Below are 23,787 nucleotides of genomic sequence, written 5' to 3'. Positions count from 1 at the left end.
AAGGAACGGAAGCTTTTAAAACCCCAGATTGTACTGGTGGAGCAAAGCCAGGGTGAGACTAGTCCCCGACTCTTCTGAAGGATTCTGTTGGAGGCACAGGCCTGGAAATGAGGGGGGGCCCTCCCCAGCTTCTGTGTCTTTCTTACACACCCCAACTTGTGCAGCCTCCTTTGAGGGAGGCTCAGAGCCTTGCATCGGGGGGTGGGGGGAGGAGCAGCCAGCGGCTCACCGGGCACCCTTGCCTTCCTTCCGTGGAAGCCAGTTCCAAATCCAGCTCTGGGTCTTTCCATGTGGAGAGCAGCCCCGGCTGAACCACGGGGAGAGAACACGAAGGCGTTGGTCGGATGACAGCTGCTGCCCCACGCATGGAGCCCAGGACCCAGACAGCCGTGGCCGTCACGAAAGATGGGCCCGGGTGGGACCCCAGGGGCCCATGAGCCCTTGATGGGTTGGGCCTTCCTCCGTAATCGTGAGGGCCTGACCCAGAGCGAGTATCCGTAGAACCCACAGGGAAAGGGGGCGTCCCTCCTTGATCAGAATCCTGAAAAGAACCCTGTGGTCCCAGGCAGTCTCGCCAGTGTGTGGGGGGACGGGCCACGTCTCGGCTTGAGGGTTTTGTACGGTCATCCTAGAGCATATTTCGTTAAAACCCAGACTGTCGCTCAGAGGTTTACCTCGTCTTCGCGCCCCTGCCCCGCGTGGGAAACCTGCCCGCGTCCACCAAACAGACCGGGCTTCTGCCTCCACGTGCCACTGGGTGGCGCTGCCGCTGAGCACTTTGTCCCCGGGTGCACGGCCGAGCTGGGTGGGCGGGCTGTGGGGTGTCGCTGCTGCTTCCCGGGCCTGCATCTCCCTGCGGCTAACGCCCACTGTGGACTCTCTCTCTCTCTCCTTTTTCTCTGTCTTCCACCGCTGTCCGCAGTACTCGGTATGGGAGCCCCAAAAGGCAGCTGCAGTTCTACAGGTAACAAGCCCCCCCGCTCCCCCCACAGCTCGCTCGCGGAAGGCAGGGGTGCGGGCGGGAGGGCCGTGCCCATCCAGCTCGCGGCGCAGGTGAGACTCGCAAGTAAGACGGGCGCTGGCGTCCTCGGCTGGTGCCCTCCGCACCGCGTAACATGATGTCCCGATGCACGCCATGAAGCCGGGATCCTGGTGTGTGCCCCGCTCCGGAATCCGCTTGGATTGGAGCAAATGGCCTGATCCCTGCTGAGCTCACCCTGATCCGCCTCACACTCTCACTTGTCCGCGGCGGAGGCCGCACGCCTGTTGTCACACATCTGTTGTCACATGTCTGTTGTCGCGGGTGTGTGCTTCTTGGGTGATCCGGGTCAACAAGGTGGGAGGCAAACCCAGCTCAGACCCTTCTATTTGGGTCTGAGCTGATTTGGGATCAAAGGGGCAGTTCAAGGCCAATGCATTCTTGGGGGCGTGGGGCCGCCGTGTGACCTGGGTCGGGGCTGGACCTGCTGGCATTTTCTGGGGCATCTCCCGGGTGGTGGATGGGCACACCATGTTCTTCGGTGCAAGGCTGAGCCCCACAGGTACATGGTCTCGAGGGGCCCTGGCTCACAGCCCAGGCTGAGGCAGGTCAGCCAGCAAAGTCCTCCCGGGCGAGTCCCTTCCTCCTTTGGGCAGCTCAGCTGTGGCATGGGGAGGGGCGCCACAAAGACGCATGCTTCTCAGGCAGTCTGTAACTGCAGGAATTTATTTCAGCGGATGTTTTCCTCCTGTCGGGAAAGTGTCAATGTTAAGCACGACACAGGTCAGCCCCGGGGCTATGGGGAATCGGTATGGCTCTCGGGAGCAGAACCCTGGTGTGTCGTGTGTGCCTCGGCATTCAGAGCTGGGAGGTCTCCGTCTAGACCAGCTCCCCAGGGCCATGCCCACCTGCTGGTGCAGAGCCGGGAGCCGGTTATCACCGTTGCATGGGGAATTGGGTGCTGGGGCCGGCAGCCCCTCCTGCAGCCTCGGCACCTGTGAGCATGGCCGTGGGCCTGGGTCCTCGTGCTAATTTCACCTCCCCTTCATTGCCTCCCATGGGGTCTCACTCCTTCCAGAGAGCCCCGAAGACATGACTGAAATTTTTGCTGGATAAGATTTTACCTGAAATAGAGCGGAAGATGAGATTTTACCTGAACTGGTTAGAGCTGAACTTGGGCTTGCAAAGGCTTTTATGGGATGACACGTGAGCCATCATGTAGGTGGGATGGCGGCATACGTCAGAACATAGACAAGACATTCATCCCAGGAGGATTTGACCAATGAGACCAAAGACCCTGGAGGAGAGGAGCGAGATAGCGGGCAGCAGAATGGCAGCCCAGACTGCCAGCCGGAAGGGGCCCCCAGGGCAGGGGCCGAGAATTGTGGGGTATCGCAGAGCTGAAGCCAGAGAGGATGCCACAGCCCTCGCTGGCCCTCAGGGCTCCACAGATCCAACCTATTGTCCACTCCCAGGGAACCCTCTGTCCTGCCCCGAGGCAAGCTCTGTTGGAGAACCGCCCCCGAGACACGCAGACCTCCATCCGGGCCTCCCAGCAGCGAGTCCCCCCACCCCCGGACTCCGGCCGCCCCACCTTTTGCGTCTCCGGTGTGGTTTCTCCTCGTAGACACTCGGGTGTCTCTTGCAGGGTCTCTGACGATGACCTCTCATGACATGGTACCTTTGTTTAATGTCCTGGGTGCCACTCCCAAGGGGGCGTCCTGGTCGTCTGGGCCCCGACTCAGCGGCCCTCAGAGAGTGAGGTCAGTCGGCATGTGGTCCCTCCCCTCACAGGGCAGAGACATTTGAGGTCCTGCCCTCCAGCAGCTCACGGACTGTAAGGGAGGCGAGACCCTGTATCTGTCCGCTGTCCCGGCAAACGGCGCGTAACAACCAACCTCCAGGCTCGGTTCCCTGCAACAGGAAGCGTGTGTTTCGTGCAGGCTGGGCTCCGCTGGGTTTGCTCTGAGCCGCAGGTGGGGCCCAGGTGTCCCTCCTCACGTCCTTTTTGACCAGAGGCTGCTCCAGGCAAAAGCGCTGAAGGAAGAGCCAACACACGTCGTGCCCTGAAGGCCCACGGTTTGAAGCCGCACGCGGGCCTCCTGCTCGTACTTCTGGCCAAAGCAAGTCTCATGACGACACCAGATGTCAGAGGGCGGGAAAATATACCCGGCCCCCCATAGAAGAACCTCAGGCAGGTGAGACCAAGAAGGGTAGAGGCCCTGGAACCACTGTGCGACCTAGCCCAGAACCAGAACCCACAGGACTAATAATACCGGGAAGGCAGAACCTGTGGTGGGAGACATCCACACAGCTCTTGGCACTCCAAGGAAGGAGCGCCCCTGGGGTCGTGACGCTTCAGCACGGCTTCAGCCCAGAGTTCAGCCTCAAAGCATCTTCCGAAACCGGGTCAGAACGTGTGCTGTGAGGAAGGGTCCCTGTGCCCCTTCCTGGAGGGAGTGGCAGTGTGGTGTTCAAATAGCAGGCTTCCAGAACCTTCTGGCCATTTATAGGTACTGACCATATCGGTTATACCAATCCGGGACACGTCCCAGTAGAAGGGAGGAGGGACACCTGTCTACATTGCTGAGGACAGGTCTTGCCAGACCCCAGCCCCTTCCCCAGGAGTGGTGGTCACATCCTCTGGGGACCCCAGCCCCATACTGCACAATGTGGTAGGAAGAGCTGTGAGCCCCGGGCCCTGGCCTTGGGTAACCAGCGCACGGCCTGCCGCTCCCCACCTGTGGCCCATGTCTCTGGCACTCGGGGCAGTGGAGGGCTGGTGGGGAGTGTGCCCACGGGAAGGGGCAGACCCCATTCGGTGCCCCCTCCCAGCCCCCCGTGCCAGGAGCGGGCCTTGCCAGGCTGTACCGCGGAACTGCACTTCCCGGGCTTTTAGGGGAAGATACGCTCGTGAATAATTCAGCTTCTCACTGAGCTAAAAACGCCCTAATAGACTAATGGACTCCCTGCCTCCAAGCTCGACCCTCATGGGGCGCGTCTCATTCACCAATTGCTTCTAAGTCCGACGGTGACACTTGCTAATGAAGCAGCCGCTGGGGCAGAGCCTTAGAGCATCTGGTGAGCCCTAGTCAACCAGGCTGTGTCCCTGTTAAGGAGCAGACGCCAGGAAGGCAGGTGAGTGGCCCCTCAGCTCCAGGAGTCTGGGGACGGCCGCCTTCTCGGGGTTGCTGCTGGGGGACCAGCAACGTTCCATTCCATCCTAGGAATGGAAGACACAGAGAGCCTGTATGGGGGCTGAATTTGGCTGATCTGAAATTAGATGACCCTGTATATTTTTTCAAAGCAGAAAACCTTAAAAAAAAAAAAAAAAAAAAAAGGAGAAGAAGAAACCAGGCCTAGGTAGCTACAAGGTGACAGTGGGAGGAGGGGAGGGATGGGCATTCTGCTGCTTGAGCATGCTTGCCTCCCAGACCTCCCCGCTGGGGACCGTCTGTCTTCCCGTCCCAGGGAGACCTGGGCGTCTGGCTTCACCACGAGGATTCAGCATTGTGGGGGCTTCCCGCGAATGACAGCAGAGTCGGGGGTGGGGGACTCACTGGGGCCTCGGTTCGCTGCCTGCTATCCAGCCAGGTGGCTTTGCTTTGCCGGGATGCGCTGCCGTGCATTTTCGAGCCGCGCCCCAGAATGATGCAGCTTTCCCCTTGCATTCCCGCTTTCGGAACTTGCGCTGGTTTCTCGAAGACCAAGACCCATGTCTCCGTGTAAAAGAGCCCTTCGGGATTCCTTCCGAACCTCACCTGTCAGGCTGTGGTGGCTTTCAGTAAACGCACCACGCAATTCAGAAACGCCAGGTGGTTGGCCCTTGGGGGAGGTCGAGGGCCCAGCTGACTTAAAGAGGTCGATGCCTCCCCTTCACTTTCCCGTGTCACGGTGTTCCATGTTCATTCACGGGAATCCCCCCGAGCCCTCCCTCCACCAGAATCGATTTGCAAAATGTGGTCTATGGTGCCAGGGAGAATCTGGGTGCCTGTAACTCATTATGGCTATTGAGGAAGGGGCTAGGTTTTCTTGAGATGGCGTGGGGGGCCGGATGGTGAGGAGGAGGAAGAACGCGAGGTCAAAGTCAATGCGCCCCTGAGCCCTGAAAAGCAAGGGGCCGGAGGCAGGAGCCCCGGCAGTGGGCCCTCCCTTCTCCCTCCCTGTCTTCCCAAGGCCCCTTCTTCCAGCCACCCCAGCGGGTTGTTCCAGTCACCTTAAGAGGAAACCAGGAATAATCCCCAGCATGACGTCCCGAGGGCCAGACTCTCCTCTCCCGTGGGCAGACCATCAGAGCACCTCTGTGCCTTCTGTGTCCATCCTCCTCGGTGGGGTCTTGCCTCCCTGGGAGGAGAGGAGGAACATTTCCCAGCTCTTCCCCCACAGTGAGCCCTCGTGGGCACCAGTCCTCACCCTGCCACCCCCAGCCAAGGCCACTATGCTTGTCCACACCCCACCTCTCTCAGAGTCCCCTGGCCAGAGCCAGTCCCGGCGTCCGGGGGACACTCGCCATCGTGCTGCAGGTGACACCCAAAGGCCCACACCCAAGGTCGCTGTGAGGTGTGCTGTAAGGAAAGATCACAAGCAGAGGGGACCCCAGCTCCCACAGAGAGGGCACCCTCTGAATCCTGGCTGTACCCTGCCTGCCTGCACCCATCTCGTTAGGAATGCGTGGTCCGTGCAAGACCAGGGTCAACCACCAATGCCGGCTTTCTTGCTGTCCAGCCTTCCCTACTCACGTTCGGTATTGGCAACACTCCCTGGTAGCATTCAAGCCTGTGCTCCCCTGTGCCCACTCCGGGGGCCTGCCCTGCCCTCTGGCCTCTGTCCTCTCCACCCCACTTTTCCTAATTGGTGTCCCAACTGATGGCAGCCACTTCCCCACCCGCAGCCGACTCCCAGCTGCACCGCCAGCCCCTGACCAGGCTCGTCTGCACAGCTGGTACAATCAGCCTCTGCTTGTCCCACTTCACAGACAGGGAGACTGAGGCTCCGAGCCATCAGGGGCCTGCATGGGTCGCACTGAGGAGGTGACAGGGCTGCCCCTGTCCAGGACCTGGGTGCGTAGGCACACCACCCTCCCAGCCCCAGGACCTTGGCTGGACTTCCAAAGCCAAACCAGACCAGGTTTTTCGTGGCTAGTGTCTTGAAAGCTAATGGTTATTGATCTCGGCCTGGCTGGGAATGTGTGTGTCCGAGGTGGGTCCTGCTTTTCGGGAAGGACCGCTGTAGCCCCAGCCTACCAGGCTGCTCTTCTCTGAACGGGGACCCCCAGGGAAGCCAGAACTGGTCCGCCTTTGCCCCATGCAGGACGGGCCGCCGGCCACACCGCCACTTCTAAAGCCGCTGCCCGATGCTGCCCTGCCCCCGGCTATGCTTGGAGGGGCTGAGGGGCCAGCAGGAGGGGAGGGGGGATCTGTGTTGCTACCTGTGGGCCTCCATGGCCCCATTTCCTAAGATGACCCCCATCCTGGAGCCGTGGGCCTCTCCACCACCTCCAGAGTGATTCTCCTGAACATGGGAATTTTCGTGCCCAGGACATCTCTACCTTCTATACCATCCCTGATCCCCTTAGTCCAAACCCTTGGGGGATGCCAGCCGTCCTGGACCCTGCAGACCCCTCCCAGTGTCTCTGAGCCGTGGTGAAGGGGAGTCCTGGCCCCAGAGGCCCCCACCTTGCCCCCTCAGCAGAAAGCACACTGCTTAGAGCCTCAGGCCAGAGTCGGGGAGGTGCTGTTGACACGTCAGGGAAGGCCAGTCTCTGTGGGGGACACTGAGCCTCAGACGGAAAGGTCCTCACCCTCCTGGACCTGACCTCCAGGGGAGCAGATACAACAAATGAGACGGTTAGAGGAGACTCTGTTCGGTCAGGAGAGGGCGCAGCCATGGGGGAAAATCGCAGCAGGAAAGGGAGTTGTGAAGTGTTGGGGTCCGGGGGTCTCACCCAAGGAGGGGGCTAGCCCAGGGCAGCACCTCTGCCCTCAGGGACAGAGCCAAGGCCTTCGCAGCTGCCTCAGCTCCTGGGACAGCTTTCCCAGCCCCTCCCAGGGATGCTCGAACTTGCTGCCCCTTGGGGACCGTGCGCATTTGTCCAGCCACCAGGACTGGGCTCCAGGATCCCGCTCTGCTGCTGACCTAGCAGCTCCCGTCCCACCTTCCGTCCTTGGGGATGATGCTGGGGCCGCCCTGTGGGCATCTGAGCCAGGCAGAGGGCTGTGGTCCGGTGTGCAGGGGCTCCCCAGGTTGTAGAGCACCCCGACCCCTGCAATTGTGTCCTTGCTGCCCACGGATACTGCAGGCCGTGGGTGCGCGGCCACAGCTCCCTCCTCGTCTCACTCACGCACGCACGTGCGTTAACACAGACGGTAGCTTCTCCCGCTTGCCCGGTGTTTTCTTTACTTCCGTCTCCGAGGAATCACCACATATCCGTCCATGGAGACCAGCCTCGCGGAAGGCTGCGCCAATTTCCGTTCTAGGGATGGACTCTCATTTCCGTAACCGGTTTCCCCATTGAGGGGCACCTGTGCTGTTTCTAGTTTCCGAGAGTGTGGTCCTCGCTCAGGAGGACAGTTTAGCAACGGTTCCTCCCATCTCAGCTTGGCCATTTCCCTATCTGCACGGAACCTCTGTCCCTCTCTTGTCACCCCCCTCCTTACACACATCCCATTCCGTCTGTGGCAAAATGTGTGGCTTGTGACATATTCGGTTATCGTGGAGGATGGAGCCCATGGAATCTGCTGGTGCCACGGTACTTTCTAAGGGCAGAGGACGCGTATGTGGCTAGGGTCTCCCTTTGTGCGTCTCGTGAACAAACGAATAGGGCCTTCCTCGGGCCGGCTCGTCCTGCGTCATCACCCCAGAGACAGCCCAGTACCTGCTTTGACCTTGGCAACACCGCCAGGGAGCACTGTGACGCGGTGCCTTCAGCAGTGGGGGGCCGGGCTCTCTGCATGCTCTCTGCCCCTGTTTTCTTTTGGAGCCCCTTTGAGTTTCTCCCGCCTGGAATGCAGCTTGGCCTGCGCTTGTCTCGGGGAGGTGAGGGCAGAGGATGGGGCTGAGCCAGATTCCCAGCCGGGCAGCTTCAAGGACGAGGACGGAGACTCTGGTGTCAGGAGGAGTTCACTTCCCGGGGCCCGGCCGCGGGTGCCAAGACCTGCTGTGGCCACTGTGGCCGGAGGACGTGTCTCTGCAGCACCCCTGCCCCGGACACAGCCCCCGGACCGGCACCCGGGCGGGGGGAGGGGCAGTGGCCCCGAACCTCACTCATCGCCACTCCCCGCGTTTCCCGTCTGGACAGCGGCAGCCCCCGGGCCGGGCGGGACCATGTTGTCCATGACGTACAGCGAGAGCCTGAGGAGCGTGAGCAGCAGGTGTCACTCGGACTGGGCCCTGCACCCCGTGCGCCAGACGGACACGCTGGAGCTGCAGCGGCTGCGGGAGGTGCGGGCGGCCGCCCAGGCCAGGAACATGGAGAGCTTCCTGCGCATGCACGGCCTCTCCCTGGATGGCTGCACCGCCCGGCGCACGGGCATGAAGTACCGGTAAGGGCGGCACCGGGCCGGGCGGGACGCGCAGGACCAGGCAGGTGCCACCGGAGGGGGCTGCGGGAGCGCGGCGAGTGACGGGACGGGACGCCGGGTGGAGGGCGCGCGTTCACAGAGTCCGGCCACGCGGACACGTGCGAGGGGAAATCAAAGTCTGTCCTCCCCGGCATCGTCCTGCGCTCCAGGACCAGCACGGTGACCACTTTGATGTGCACTCTGCGGGAGAAGAGCGCGGTTTCTTGACAACGCTTTGCAGCAGGGGTTCAGTGCACAGTTGTCCTTTGCCTTCTTGCGCCGTCACTGGGACAGCTGAGTGACGGGGGGCTGCCTAGACACGGATTCACGAAAAGGCCTCTCGGTTCGTCACCTCTGATAAGCTCGTCCTGGCTCCAGACCAGACGTCGGCCCGGACTGGGTACGGTTGTGCTTGAGCAAGGACGTGTTCTGCTCTCGTCGCACCGTGAGCTGGACCATCCTCACGGGCGGGGAGGGCGGTTTTCCGCAGGCAGCCTCCGAAATTAGCTGCCCGCCCCTGCGCCCGTGTCCGCAGCAAAGGCCCCTGTGTTCTCCAGGTGACAGGCGTGGAGGGCTCGCTCTGCTTGGAACTTCAGAAGGATGTTCTGTTTAGCTGGCTGGTCTTTGAAATCAGCATCTGGGGCAGCGCTCTGGTCGGCCCACTTTCTGGGCTAAGAGCCTCCGGGAGTGGCCGGAGAGCCCCAGAGCTGGCGCTTGCATCTATCCATTGCAGGCGCTCCGGTTTTGTTCCTGTGTTAAATTTGAATTTCAAATAAACTTTTTTTTTTTTTTTTAGTGTAAGTATATCCCACACAGTATTTGGGCCATACTTATACTACAACCTTGTTTCTCTGAAGTTCAGATGTTATTGGACATCCCGTCTTTGATGCAGCTTCCGTCTAACACAGGCCCCAGGGGCTGTCTGGTTGCTTTCTGGGGAGGAGAGCAGAGACCAGCCCAATGGCTTTAACATGCCGCCGTGGACTCGTGTCTGGACCTGCGGCCCATTGTTTGTTTGATCGTGTGGTTGCCGTTTAAAGAAACAAGGCACTTCTGCTGTGAGTCCATTAGATGGCAGAATTCTTAAGGTTTTGTGTTCTAAATCCAGCTGTCAGCAGGGACAGAGTATCAGCTGGTTTGGCCCCAGCAGCTCCTAATTCTAGTGGAAATTTCTCAAGAGGGAGATGAGACTGGGGGGCAGGGGTGGGGCACTGGTCACTGATGCTTGTCATTAATTCAGCAAATGTTTACTAGGGGTCTTTTGGCTCCAGGGGCGCCTGGGTGGCTCAGACGGTTGAGTGTCTGCCTTCGCCTCAGTTGCGTTCCTGGGGTCCTGGGATCGAGTCCCTTGTTGGTCCCCCTGCTCCGCAGGGAGTCTGCTTCTCCCTCTGCCCCTCCCCCCACCCCGCTCGCTCACTCTCACTCTCATGCTCTCGGTCTCTCTCTCAAATAAATAAGTAAAACCTTTAAAAAAGGGGGAGGCGGGTCTGTTGGGTCCAGATGCCACACAAACAAGATGGACAGGGCCCCCACCCTCGTGGACGGTACATCCTCATTCAGGGAAGCAGAGAAAAAGCAAGTAACCACCTAAGGAAGTAAGACAAGCCCGGCATAGCTGAGACCCCGACCATCTGAAGGGGGACATGTTAAGATGCAGCGTGGCCCTTCCAGGCCAAGGAGACAGGGGGACATCTGGCCGGCGTGGCTGGGCCAGCAAGAGGCAGGTGGAGGGCAATAGGGTAAGGCAGAGCGGCTTCCTCCCTGGAAGACCCCAGCACCCCCCGCCGTGGTGGATACAGTTCGTGATAGCAGGTGCACCGGGGAGAGTCGTGTCCACGCTGAACCCCAGAATGTGGCCTTGTTTGGAAATAGGGTCATTGCGGATGGACTCAGTTAAGACGAGGCCCTCCTGCGGTAGGGTGGACCCTAACTCTGATGCCTGGCGCCCCGGAAAGAAGGCCATATGAGGACACGCGGGGATCAGGCCACGTGATGGAGGAGGCAGAGAACAGACGCGATCACAAGTCTGGGGACACCTGCAGCTGCCAGGAGCTGGAGGAGGCAGGGGGCGGGGGTCCCCTGGAGCCTCCAGAGGGAAACTGCCCTGCCCACAGCTGGATCTCAGACTTCTGGCCTCCAGAACTCGGAGAGGATCTATTTCTAGTCTTTGAAGCCCCCCAGGTTGTGGTGCTCCATTTTGGGAGCCCCAGAAAGCTAACATGGGGTTGGGGGAGACGGGAGCCAATCGCTTATTCACCTGACACCCCAAGGAAAATCTGGACCCCATCAGAAACGTGGGGAGCTAGCCAGGGGGCTAAGAACCCAGGGAAAACCCACTTTCCAGGGGGCAGAGGGGAACAGAAACCACAGCGCCTTTCACATTTGATGGGTCAAAGGTGGTCACACCCGCACGGCCCCTTCTTTATCTGGCGGATTTCATCTTGCTGCCTCCAGGGGTGCTGCGGTTATCGGGAAAACAGGCCTCTGCGACTAATGCCCACAGTTATTAAAGATCCCAGATAAGTGCTGCCCCACGGCCACCGTCCCCGCCAGCAGCGGGGCTGCGGCTCCGTTAAACTCGGTCTTAAATATTAATGTAAAAAAGATAATGCCTCCAGATACGCGCCTGCTCCGGGGAGCAAGGGGACAGCTGGGCCCCAGGCCTGGGCGTTTTATCAGCTGAACTGAGCTCGCAGCTGGGAGAAAGGCTTTCCTGTTAACTTTCTCTGCTGCTTCTTCACTTTCCTCAACTCATGTGGTTTAAAAAAAAAATGCATCAAATTTTTAAATCCACACAGTGCCTGCATGAGCTCCCCTCCCCGCACCCACCCTGGGGAGTAGCTATGGGTGGGGGTCCAGAGATGTGGCCTCAGAGGTGGCAGCAGCTTTCCCAGCAGACTGGCTAGAGGCCCCAGACCCACATGGCACCCGCTGGACCCAGATCTTGGTTCGGTTCTGCTCCTCCCTGGCCCACCCAGGGTGCCAGGAATGGATCCCAAATCCCCTCGAGGCCGCATGGCCTTTCCCTGCTCTGATTTCGGCTTAGACCCTCTCCCCCCACTCAGGAGGCTCCGTCCTTCTAGGTCTGGAAGTTGCCAAGCTCGTTCCCTCCTCAGGGCCCTTGCAACGTCTGGTCCCCCCGATTTTCTCACGGCAGGCTCCCTCCCCTCGATCACATCCTGGTCCTCAGAGAGACTTTCCCAAGCGCCTGGTCGAGCAAATACGTCCCAGACCATCCTCAGTCCCACTGTTCTGTCCCCCTGCTGGCCCTCTTAGCTGCAGCCCCTAAGAGCAGAGCTTTGCTCGCAGCACCGAGAACATCCCAAGTCTCCATAGGTATGGGTGGGTGGTGCTGAATGGTCTTGGCCCTAACCCCCTTTCCAGAATATTCCCCTATAAAGTGTGTCTCATCCCTGCTGCTTCCTTGACAACAGGACTGGAGGCAGCATCTGCGCCTCTAAGGCAGCCCAGACAGGGAGGCTGGGGGCACCCTGGGCAGAGAGGCTTGGTCATCCGCTTCTGGTGGGGGAGCCCGCCTGTGTGTCTTCCAGTTCTGACCATAGACCATGGGCTCTTACCACAAGCCGGCTCGGCCACCAGACAGCATTTGGTTTGTGGCCAGGTTCACTGAGCAGATTCTGCCTAGCCGCTGGGTTGTTCACAGGGGATCCCTTACAGCTGAGGCATCAGAGAGGGCCTCCTGGAAGAGCTGAGAATCCAGGTGTCTCTCCGAGGACAGACGGGCAGGCGGATAGGTAGGCAGGAGGACAGGTGTGTCTCCGAGGACAGGTAGACAGGACAGGTGAAAGAGAACGAGCAGAGACCAGAGAGGGACGGTGTATGGACCAGTCTCAGAGGCTAAGTGGGGATAAGTCCCCCTTGTGAAAGGTCCCATATTGGTTTCCTGCAGCTGCCACAACAAAGTACCACAAATGGGGGTGCTTGAAACAACAGACACGGAATCTGTCACAGCTCTGGAGGCCCAAAGTCTGCAATCCAGGTGTGGGCAGGGCCCCATTCCCTCCGAGAGCTCTAGGGGAGGAGCATTCCCTGCCTGCCTCATCGTACTTCTGGGGGCTGCCAGCCAGCCCTGGCACCCCTCGGCTCACAGACCAGCCGCCGCAGCCTCTGCCTCCAGCTTCACGTGGCTCATTTCCCTCTATGCCTGTCTGTCCCCAAATCTCTCTCCTTATAAGGACAACAGTCATGGGATTTAGGGCCCTCTACTCCAGTCCGACCCCCCCGTAGCCTGACATCATCTACAAAGACCCTCCCTTCAAGTAAGTTCACAGTCACAGATAGACGAGTCGGGACTCAACATGTCTTCTTGGAGACGCGTTTCCACCCACAGTAGGTGCCAAGGGCTCACTCCACTCCTTGAGCCTGCCCGAGCAAGGGTGAATGCCCTGGGAGGAAGTCCGGCTCCCTGCGGTACCTGTATGACCTTTGGTGAGTCACCTGGCCTCTCTGTGTCTCCGTTTCCCCCTCTGGAAAGTGGAGACCGTGTGCACTTCCTCACGGAATTGTCTGGAGGGCTGTGTAAGGCAGTGACGTCGCTCGGAGCTCCAGGCATGGCCACTGGTGGGAGAAAAGCATGGTCTTGGAGGCAGTCGCACTGGGAGGTGTAGCCCACGTCCCATGTGAACAAGGAGCAGGCGTGGAAGGAAGGGAGGAGGAAACAGGGAAGGAGGTTAGGTAGGCAGAGACCAGCCAGTCATTCAGGAAGAGCTGTCCTGACAGGAACTGGGGCTGGGAGGACAGCAGGCGTGGGGTGTCTCGTGGGTCTCCGTGGAGGGCTGACCAGGACCACAGCGTCAGCAGAGCAGCCCCCCATCATGGGGCAGAAGGGGCTGCAGCGATCCTAATGCCCCCACTGGTGGGTTCTCTGTAACAGGTGTTTTCCCGGTCAGCCTGGCCTCAGGAATCAGGGGCCACGTCTGTGGCAGTACGGATCCCTAGGCCTCCACCCCATTATTTGGGGGGAACCCACCCCCAAGAGGCTCTTCTCCTTGGGCAAGGATGGGGACCAGGGTGGTTGGTTCTGTGCTGTCCATCTGGAAAGGCAGGGGTCAGCACAGCCCAATCAAATCCATACACAGCCCCAGGCAGCACCCCGGGTGGACCCCTGGCCCTTTAATCACCCTTTAATCAGAGGGTCCGAGAGCAGGAGCTCCTCTGCAGGAGCAGGAGCTCCCAACACACTGCTCCCCTCCCAGCCTGTCCCCTCTGTGAATGAGGGCGGACCCAGCGTCAGCCTTCCCTACTTGATCTCTCTGTACCTCAGTTTCCTCGAGTGTGAGTGGACCATCACGGCATCCACCTGGCGGGGTGCGGTGGGACGCAGCTTGCACCGGGAGCACAGTTTCTGTGTGAGTCGCTGGCCCAGAGGTGCTCCGGAAGGTGCCAGAAGCACTTACTCTGGGCCAGCACAGCTGCCCTGTACCAGGTGTCAACTAAGAAGTAAAAGGAGAAAAGTTGCTGATTGGCCACTGGTTGGCCTTTTTCCCACTCTAGGGCCATTAGTGCTGGACGTGACTGGGGTGTGACATCCTGAAGGAAGCCCCCAGGAGGTCTTCAGCTCTTACCTACCAGACGACACCTCCTCCAGAAGGCCACCAGTCTGCCACCCTTTGCTTAGAAATTCAGGGGCAGGACCTCTCATTCACTGGAGAAACCCCCAACTCACCAGCATCCACCCCCCTCCCCTGCGACAGGAAGTCACCTTTGGGGGCAAAACATGCCCCATTCGGGCAGCCTTGCTGATGCAGGGGAGGCGCCCCGGGCCGCTGCAGGCGCAGCTGCTCATCTTCACTTTTTTTTTTCTTTAGATTTATTTATCTTATTTTAGAGAGCGAGCAAGCATGAGCGGGAGGGGCAGAGGAAGAGGGAGAGAGAATCTCAAGCAGACTCCATCCTTAGCCTGGAGCCTGATGTGGGGTTCGATCTCATGGACCGTGAGATCAGGACCCGAGCAGAAACCAAGAGTGGGGCGCTTAACCCACTGAGCCACCCAGGCGCCCCTCGTCCTCACTCTGGAGTGAAGACTGTAGTCTGCGCTCTTGAAAGTCATCTTTACAACTTCTACTCCAGGCCTCGAGGCTTCCAGGGGCCTCGCCTTGGATGGGAGAGTGCCCGTCGCCTCCCACCTTGAGCTTGTCCCCATCTCGGAGGAACCGGCCTGGCTGGGCCAAAGCTTTCCTGTCTCTCCGGACCTCCTGGGTGGCTGGGCCGGAAGCTTCTCTTCCAAGAAGCTCTCTGTAGCAGCATTCTGCCGACAAAGAGGAGAGCTTTAAATTGGGGTGGGCTTGTCTCTGAGGAGTTGCAGCTGGAACTAGCTGTTTTGTTGTAACAACAGCAGCTACTAGAGAGGCTGAAAACCCAGAAAACTGTTATGTGTCAAAATCCACCAGCCACACTCAATGCTTCTGCTCAAAGCCCATCTCAAGTCGACCATTGCAGGTCTGGAATTCACTCTCCTCCCCTAAACCGTCCGAAAGAGCGGCCCTTTCGGGATGACTTTTCATCATGGCCAGTTTGGTTCAAGGGATAAAGCTTCCAGCTTTTCCACTCTTGTCTAATTCCTGTGACCGCCTATGAGTATGGCAAGTCGTGAACCCTGTTTTAGGCAAGTGAAAAGTTACAGACTCTGGTCAGCCTTTAAACATCCCCCTGCCCGTCTTCTCCACATGACAGTTCTCTGCTGAGAACAGCATCTCTTTGTCCTGGATTTCCACAGGGAGTTCTGACGTCAAATATTCACATCCGTCGTTTCCATGATACATAACAATGGGATGAAGCAAGGATTAGCTCAGGACCAGCGCAGGACCCTGCTCAGTCCTACCAACGTCTGGGAGGGGTGCTCCTTGCCACCAGGAACCAGCACCTGGTTCCTTGCACCATGGTGTATCACTGGGTAGAACGTAGTTGGTGGCATCTGGAGGAGGGAAAGGTTACTGGTGCTTGGGGGACTGGCTTCACCCTGCACGTATTATCAGAGGGTGAGGAGGACTTCCGAGCCAGAGAAACAGGAAGGGCACTCTCACGGGGAAGTACGAGAGTATGGCCCAGAGGCTTTTGAAGCAGATGACTTTTTTTTTTTTGCAACAGTTTTATTGAGATGTAATTCATATACCATACAGATGCTTAAAGTGTACAATTCAATGATTTCAGTATGTTCATAGAGTTGTACGAAAGTCAGCACAACCAATTTTAGAACATTTTAATCTCTCCAAAATGAAGCCCTACACCCACGAGTCATCCCTCCCCAACTCCCCACTCAACCTCAAAGCTACTTACTGCCTAAATGGATTTGCCTCTTCTGAACACTTCATGCAAACAGAATCCTATAACATGTAGCCTTCTGTGACTGGCTTGTCTTACTTAGCGTAACATTTTCAAGGTCCGTCCACGTCAGAGCATGTGTTGCTAATTTTTTCCCCTCGTATGGCTAATAACATGCTGTTGTGTAGATGGACCATATTTTGTTTTTCCATTATCAATGGATGGACATTTTGGTTGTATCACTTCAGGGCTGTGATGAATAATGCTGCTCTGGACCTTCGTGTTTAAGATTTTTGTGTGGGCGTATGTTTTCGGTTCTCTGGGCACATCCCTAGGAGTGGAATCGCTGGGTTGTACGGTGAAGCAGATGATGTTTGACACATTGTGGCGACTAAGTCTCTGTGAGTCTTACTTAACCTGGAGCTGCTTAAGGCATGCCGTCTGAGGAGGCCCTGGGGAGTAGTAAGATGCCAGATCTGATCGTTTGCCAGAGCGCAGAGAAATGAAATATCTAAGGAAGAATGAAGCAGGAGACTTCCGCCTCCGCTAGAGCAGGTGCACAGCCCCACTAGAAGCTCTTGATAAAAAAACAAGCTTCCCAGCCCCAGCCCCACAGTTGCTGAGTCTGTAGGTCAGCATGAGACCTAGGAATCTGCAACTGTAGCAAGTCCCCCCCCCCATCGCCCCCCTCTCCAGCATCCGGGTCAGACAGCTGAGCGACCTTGCCCTAGACCAATTAGCTCATGAGCCCTGGAAGAAGTGGAGGCAGTCTCTGTCCTCTGCAGCCTCTTTGGCAGGCCTGTGGGCTTCCTAAAGGCCAGAGCCCAACTCAGGGAAGGGCTCAGCTGCTGAGTAGGGTTAACACTGCCAACTGCCCTTCCACCTTCCTGCCCTGGCACTCGAGAGCGGCAGGGAGGGCCAGGCAGGCCTGTGCCTTTGTGGGCAGGTAAATGAAGAAGGCAGAGCTGGGTCTCTGGGTCCTGAGGCGCCCCCAGTGGCATCTGAAGGTGGTGTCTGTGACCTGCCAGGGCGCCCTTGGCAAAGGCCCCAGCTCTGTCCTTGGGTCTGGGTATCGCAGTCAGGAGGTGTCTCCTGCTGCTACAGCAGGCCCAGGGAGGACAAAAGGGGTACAGTTACCAATGAAGAGGTGGGGGTAGAGCAGGCCTATACTGACTCCCACCTCCAAAAATCCTTCATGCTGCGGGATCATGGGAGTCCGTCAGACACGGAGAACACTGAGGCCTGGAGAGGAAGTCACTTGCCCTAGGCTGCACAGCTCAGGAGCAGAGAGGCCAGGAGAGGAACAAGATTTCATTCTTAACATCCGTGTCAAAAAGGCAGGGCCAGGGCTGAGAGCAAGTTTGGGCGCCCTCCGTCCTGAACATCTTTGGGTGGATTCTTTTCTGGGTCCTGTCAGAGTAGAGGGTGGACCGCCAGCTGGTGCAGAATGGCCCTGTGGGTCCAGGCTGGGAGAGACAGCATCTTCTTGGACCATGCCCCTCATTTCGTCAGTGGAGGCCCAGAGAGGGCAAGCCCCCTGCCTGTCATCACACAGCAAATTAGCTGCAGAACCTGAACAAGACCCACCACCTGCTCTCTTCCTCTCTCTCTGCCCCTCCCTCGTGGCAAGAAAGAAGCTGAAGAGTAGCTTTGGCCAAGGCTCACCTTGCAGGGCAAGGGTGGCACACTCAGGTCAGGGCCCAAGCCAGCCCTCCTGCCACTGGGGGCGTCTCCTGGGGGTTTGAAGACACCCCATGAGTTTTGTTCCAGGAGGAGAGCCTCGCTCCCAGCTTTAGCCTGAGCCCCTGAGTGTGGACAAGGGGGACAGAGTAGCAGGGGAAGGTGTCTTTCCTCATTCGCTCATTCACGCATCCACTCCAGAAGTATTTACTGCGTGTGTGCCGGGAGCTAAGGACGGGAGAGCTAGAACGTCTCCGGTCTCTGGCTCACGACCCCCAGCTTTCTCTCCTCGGGCTGTCTGCGTTACACCATCTAGACAGAGTGGTCTGTTCTCCACATTCCGGGTGATTCGGCTTCTGCTTGTGCTGAAACCTAGTGGAAGCCCCACATCGCTGGGTGCGAGCCGTAAGCAGCTAGAGTTGGCCGCGGCCGCCTGTCGCCTGTCTGATGAGTCCCGGCTGTCAGCCTGGAGCAGCCGGAGCCAGCCTCCCAGGGATCAGCCCAGAGCAGACGGCTGTGCATCCCATGTCATTAATAATGAATCGCTGGATGGCTCCTGCGCTTCTCACCGGTCACCTAATTGACTTGGTGGGAGCCCCGACAGCCCGGGGTGTGCAGAGCCAGGAGTTGGGCTCCGGGAAGCCTGGAAAAGCAGCTGCTCCCCGGTCCCCCCCACCCCACCCTCAGCAGCAGCCTGCTCAGCCCCCAGGCTCTCACCCTGTCGGGAGGCGCCCTCCCTTCTCCCTCGGAGGACAACGATGTCATGCAGAGGTCGGGAGTAACTGGCAGCCCCTCCAGGCCGAATGCTGGGACGCTGCTGGGCTGGGGGCTCAGATAGCCGGAGCCACGCCAGGGTGAGGGCAGGGGAAGGACCTGCCGAGCCAGAGAAAGATGTGAGGGGAGAGGAAATGGCTCCCCCCCAGTCCTGGATTGCCGGGTGCCCTCCGATGAGGTCTTTGCTAGCAGGATTCTGGACATTTGATTCCCTTCCCTCGGACACCGCGCCAGGTTTTTCTATCGTTGCTTTGGGAGATCGTCGCCCCTGAAGGAACGCCTCGCAGCTTCCTGGCGTTCTGAGATAAAGTCTTGTCCTGGGAGAAGGAGGGCTTCTGGAGGCCTGGAAGGAGGGGGGCGCAGCCTGGAGCGGGGCATCCGGCATCGGCATGCAGGTGTCCTTCGTGTGCTCGGAGCACAGCCTCAAGGGCCGGGGCACCGAGGAGCGGCTGGGCCGGCCAGCAGCCAGCAGCCCCAGCCTGGGCTCCCGTGGCCGCTTCCGCACCGTGGCCATGGTGGCCCGGAGCCTGGGACATCTGTCCACGCAGAGCCTCCTGTGCGCCGGTGACACCAGCGTGAAACAGCTGGGGATGAAATATAGGTACGGGGCCCCGGGGGGCTTCAGGGGTTCAGACTGCCCCCCATCTCCCGCCTCAGAGAGGGCCAGGAAAATCTGCAAATCCGTGGTCAGATGTGGGCACTTGGCATCCTGAGAGGCCGGGCAGGGGTCGGGGGTCTCCTAGCGCTGCACGGACTGGTGAGAAATACCGTCAGGGCTCGGGCTCAGTCCCAAGTTTCTTTCTTTACCACGGCGGGGTGAGGGGGTTGCAGGGGGACAGGAAGGTGCTTGATGGCTTCTCTTCCTTCTGCCTGTTCCTTTCCTTTGATGGGGCTTGTGGGGGGGGCATTGGTAACAATAACCAAGCCACCCACGGAGGACCCTGGGATGCTTTCTCTTCCTGGGAACCCCCAGCACTGGCCACAGGCCTTCTGCCCCCCTTGCCCTCCCTGGGGCACACAGGACCCCAGAAGATGCCCCGTGGGTGGTCTTTGCAGTGGGTGGTCTTTGCAGTATCACGACAGGCGTTGGTTTGATACTCAGGGAGCATTGAGTGAACCATGTGATGAAATTAATTTTCCCTGCCAGACCTGAGCTAGACCCCTGGCCCGGGCTCCTCCACCGGCAGGACTATGACTCCGCAGGGCACAGAGCAGCATCGGGACGTCCCTGCTGGTGGCTAAGCCCCGGCTGTCCCATGTGCCTCTGCCTGGGCTCTGTCCACCACCAGGCTTGTATGTGCCAAGGGTGTCAGCGGCAGGGACCGTCCTCCTGCTCCCCGCATGCACCCCTCGCCCCACCCTGGGCCTTGCTCAGATGTGCAGCAGGTGCCCCCGGCTGGAAGAGGACAGTCCCAGCTTTGTACAAAAGACCCCTGGGGGCAGGGGCATAGGGCAGCTGTCTTAGGGGTCTGGCCTTTCTCAGCCCTTCACCCTTTCTAGAAGGATGCTCCTGGGAAATGATGTTCTTAGAGCAAACAGTCCGAGTCAGCTGGACCCGGAGAGTCACACAGGCTCAGAAGGAGCCACGGAAGGTTCTAGCTGTCTCTGAGGACAGTGTCTGGGTTTCTAGCTGGTGGCGCGGCCAACTTGGAAAGTATTGAGAGGCTCACTCCGACACCCAGAGGTAGAGCTCATACCCCCCCCAGCCAGTGCCCGAAGTTGGACCACACGTGAAAGAACCATGTGGAGTCCCAGGCCGCGTGAGGGGGATTTGGGGAAAACTCTGAGTCCTTCTGCCTCTCTGCCCATACCCTCTCCTCCCTTGGGTCCTCGGGGGCGTTTGATTCTCTTGTATGGGCCTCTGGAGGAAAAGCTTGGGTTGGAGGACGCTCCAGAATGGACTTCTCTAGTCTAGAAGCCCTGCTAGCTTGTGTCTTGTGTTACGTGGGGATCCAAAGCTAAGAGTAAACACTGTATTTCAGGTTAGATACCTGTTACCTGCTGCTATTTTTAAGTCAATCCCTGAATCGTTAACGGAGCTAATGTAAGTGAGGCCATTTCTAAAAAAACCTGAAGTGCCACGTAATGGAAAGTCCGGGTATTAACATGATTTCCGGCCGAGGATACTATGGCCCGTTAAGGAGTAAATCTTGAAGAGCCTGGGTGCTCGAGATAACGGTATGCGCATGTATGTCTATGTGTGTCTGTGTGTGTTTGCCTGTGGGCGCGTGTGTGCTGTGTATTTGCACAGACGTGTGCATGTGTGTGCACTTGTTTGTGAGGGAGGCCAGGAGGGTGAGACGGATGGTAAGGGGAGATGCTCCTTAGGCTGGGGGGTTTGCAGCGTGAGGAGCTGGGTTCAGATCCCAGCCTCAGCGCTCCCTAACTGGGGACCCCATCTGTCCTTGCATGTGCCCCGCTGAGCTTTGCTCGACAGTGTGGGGGAGGAAGGCGGCTTCATACACCCGCAGGAAGTGTGGTTTCACAGAGGCTGAAGTGGGAGCTGGAATCCCAACCACTGGGTGCCCATGTGAGTACAGGCTGCCTGCCTTATAGCTGGGTGCCTGCCCCACAGCGTGCCTGCCCCACGGAGCTGCTCCGTAGTGACCGTCCCAGGGCCACAGCTAGGATGCAGATGGGGGCCGCAGGGGGCCTGATTGCTCATTACCCCCCACTCTGACCGCCTCCTTAGGAAGCTGGCCAGGAGGTGCCTCCAGCCACACCCTTTGGCGTTGAGGGAACTAAAGGTGGGTGGCCAGAGTGCCACATTCTCGCTGGGGGGCCCAAGAGGGGCTCACTCGGTGTGGGAAAAGCGCAATGCCAAGTCCTGTGGATAAGGGGAGGGGCCAGCATTCCGCCCCAAGGGCCTGGCGCCTATGTGAGGGCTTCTCGCCCCCCTCCCGTTACCCAGCAAACACCCCCGAGACCCTGCTGGCCGCTACCATCTGAGGCCGAAGACCTAGAAGCCCGGGCCTGTCGTAGGGAGCTTGGAGACTGGGCGGGGGACGGACCTGTCAACGGGTCATCACACCCCCATTTTAACGGCTGCCCCGCAAACACCCCATCTCCTACACTCCTCCCACCCGCTCATTAGGACCACGTTGCTCTGTCACCGGCTCAACGTGTTGTCCTCCACCACTTGGCTGAATTTAAAGGCCTTGGACTCTTTTTAAAGGGTCAGTAATTCCTGGGGTCCACAGTGCAGCGTCAAGGGGTGACGGCACCTGGTGGCTAATATCCTGGGCATCGGTGCTGTCCTCCGGCAGAGGTTAAACCCACGAGTCCTCCTTAGCATTTTTACAGATGGCAGGAGAGACATGAGGCAATCCATGGAGGCCAGCATCGCTTGGGTTTAGAGCCTTAGCCAACTACTTTGTCATTAGGTCGACCGAATTAGGGGAGAAAACTATAGGAGATGATGTTCAATGTTCGAGTCTTGGGAGTTTCAAGGGACAGCGTGTCCCCAGCCCCGGTCCAGAAGAGGCGGACTTGGTGGTGCTCCCCACCCCCACTGAGCAGCCGTATTTATAAAGCATTTTGCCTGGAGATACCTGTCCCTTCTCATTCCTTCTCCCAAGGACTGCCAGCGGATGGCAGAACTAATACCGTCATTTTATCGGGGAGACAACTTGAGTGCGGTAATTACAGCATCACGCGGTGCCCTAGTTTTGTTAAATTACTCCTGTGGGCAGTGGGCAGGGAAGCAGCTGGAGAGCTGAATGCCCTGGGTCCTGGCCCACTCTGGTGGGCAAGGGGTGCCAGGCGCCCCTTTCAGCTACAGACCCAGGCGAGCTCAGTTCTGTGCGCTCATCTGTCTGTTGCTAAAGCCACTCATCCCCCTCCCCGAACACTCAGCGCATGCTTCACCATGGTTCCACACTGGTGAAAGGGATTTTCAGGAGGATGTACCTAAAATGCAGCCTTCCACAGAGCCTGGCCAGGAAACTCCTTCCCACGGTCACTAGTGGGAGTTTTGCCGAGTCGGGAGCTCAGCCTCCCTTCCAGCACCTGCATTTACGGAGACCAGCGGCCCGAGGCCCTGGGAGCGCCCAGGCATTGCACACAGGGTCCAGTGGTCTTCGTGTCCTGCGCATTTCCAGGGAATTGGTCCACAGTCTTTATCGTTTCTCAAAGGGGCTGTGACCCCGAGCAGTGAGGAACTACTGATCAGAATCTTGGATTCCTTGTTTCTTCCAGGCTGCTTGCAAGCAAGGCTCTGATTTTCAGCCACAGCTACTTTCTAGCTAACGGGGGGACAATCACCTGCACTGTTGAGCAGGCCTGGCCCAATGCACGGTCTATAGATGATACGGTGGCGCCTTTCTTCCTTTTATAAAAAAAAACACGACTTTTTAATTCCAGTTTATGTATAGACAACAAAACACAAATTAACTTTATGCTTAGAAGCAAGATCAATTCAAGCATGATTCGAAGTTCATCCAAAAAGCTTTAAGTCATGTCTTCGACTGCTCAGCCCTTACATTTCGTGCATGGTGTATTTTAACTCTCTCATGGCAAATCGGAAGCTAAATCAGGAATGTTCTGAGTATGTTCCCACAGGCTTGTAGAGAGGCGATAGCACTGTGCGCGCTTACAACATGATAACGTATCGCCTTCCTTTCCGGCAGCCGCAAACCCAAGTTGCCCTGGGTCGGATCATACGAGCCGTGGGCTGAGGGCACCGTCAGATTATTTCACTGATTTTTAGGGGAGAAGAACAGGGGAGGCTTCCGTTTTTTTAACTCAGTAGCTTTGCAAAGCTCTTTGATTTGTCTGTTGCTTCTCGCGTGAGGAAAAGGCAGGGTCAGCATCCCGTGACACCCGGTCACCTGTTACCTCGTTTCACCCTTGCGGCCGGCCCTGGGAGCCCGTTCTGCAGAGGGGTACACTGAGGCAGCAGGTGACATCCCGCACCCAGGGTTTCAGCTGTGGCTTCAGAGCCTCTGCTCGAGCGGCTCCCCTCCCTGACAAGTACCCGCAGCTGTTCTGAACTTGCGTAGGGAAAATTCCATCGCTCCCTGCAGGGACAGTGGGCTCGCAGCCGGACCGGTTTCAATGGGAAATTTGAGAAGAAACCTGGGCCTTCTAGAACTATTTTAAATTTGGTGTGACTCAAACCGTTTACAAGTTTGTCATATCCCCTCCCCCCCCCTTGTGACCGCCTGTGACATGGGCAGGGTCCTGGGGTCTGGGAAGCAGGAAACCAAGGCTTCAGAGGGTCCGAGGGGGCCGGGTTTGGGTAGAGACACTGAGGACACAGGGAAACGCTGACGCCCTCAGGGAAGGAGGCTGGGGTTCACCCTCTGAGTCTGTCACAACTCACTGACTTTCCACCGTCTGGCTGGGTGTGTACCCTGGGCTGGTCCCAGGACCGGGCCGCGGGCCGCGGGTGTGCTCCGAGGGGAGCGGACTCCCACCCTGCCCACGGACCTCACCATGTGAGCAGCTCACATCCTGCATCCACCGTGAATGGGGAAAGGGGCACGCCATCGTGGTGGGGAGCCCAGTGGACTC

General features: G+C 58.5%; 1 protein-coding gene across 6 annotated transcripts in view; it reads left to right on the top strand.

Annotated features, from left to right (window-relative positions):
* KCNAB2 (potassium voltage-gated channel subfamily A regulatory beta subunit 2) overlaps positions 1-23,787 on the top strand; it is an 81,089-nt gene that overhangs the window by 30,686 nt on the left and 26,616 nt on the right. For 2 of the 6 annotated variants that reach the window (XM_047726535.1, XM_047726536.1), the window contains exon 3: positions 923-964. The exons of 1 other annotated variant lie outside the window; for it this stretch is intronic. In XM_047726535.1, the coding sequence (XP_047582491.1) occupies positions 923-964 (42 nt within the window). Of the gene's footprint in view, positions 1-922; positions 965-8,159; positions 8,521-18,647; positions 18,875-23,787 lie in introns of those variants that run through there. 3 more of the 6 variants (XM_047726538.1, XM_047726534.1, XM_047726540.1) reach the window with 3 other exon arrangements.

The sequence above is a fragment of the Lutra lutra genome, chromosome 4 (assembly GCF_902655055.1).
Source record: "Lutra lutra chromosome 4, mLutLut1.2, whole genome shotgun sequence".
In the NCBI taxonomy this organism is placed as follows: domain Eukaryota; kingdom Metazoa; phylum Chordata; class Mammalia; order Carnivora; family Mustelidae; genus Lutra; species Lutra lutra.
Note: the sequence above shows the minus strand (reverse complement) of the source record. Positions and strands in the feature narration are given on the sequence as shown.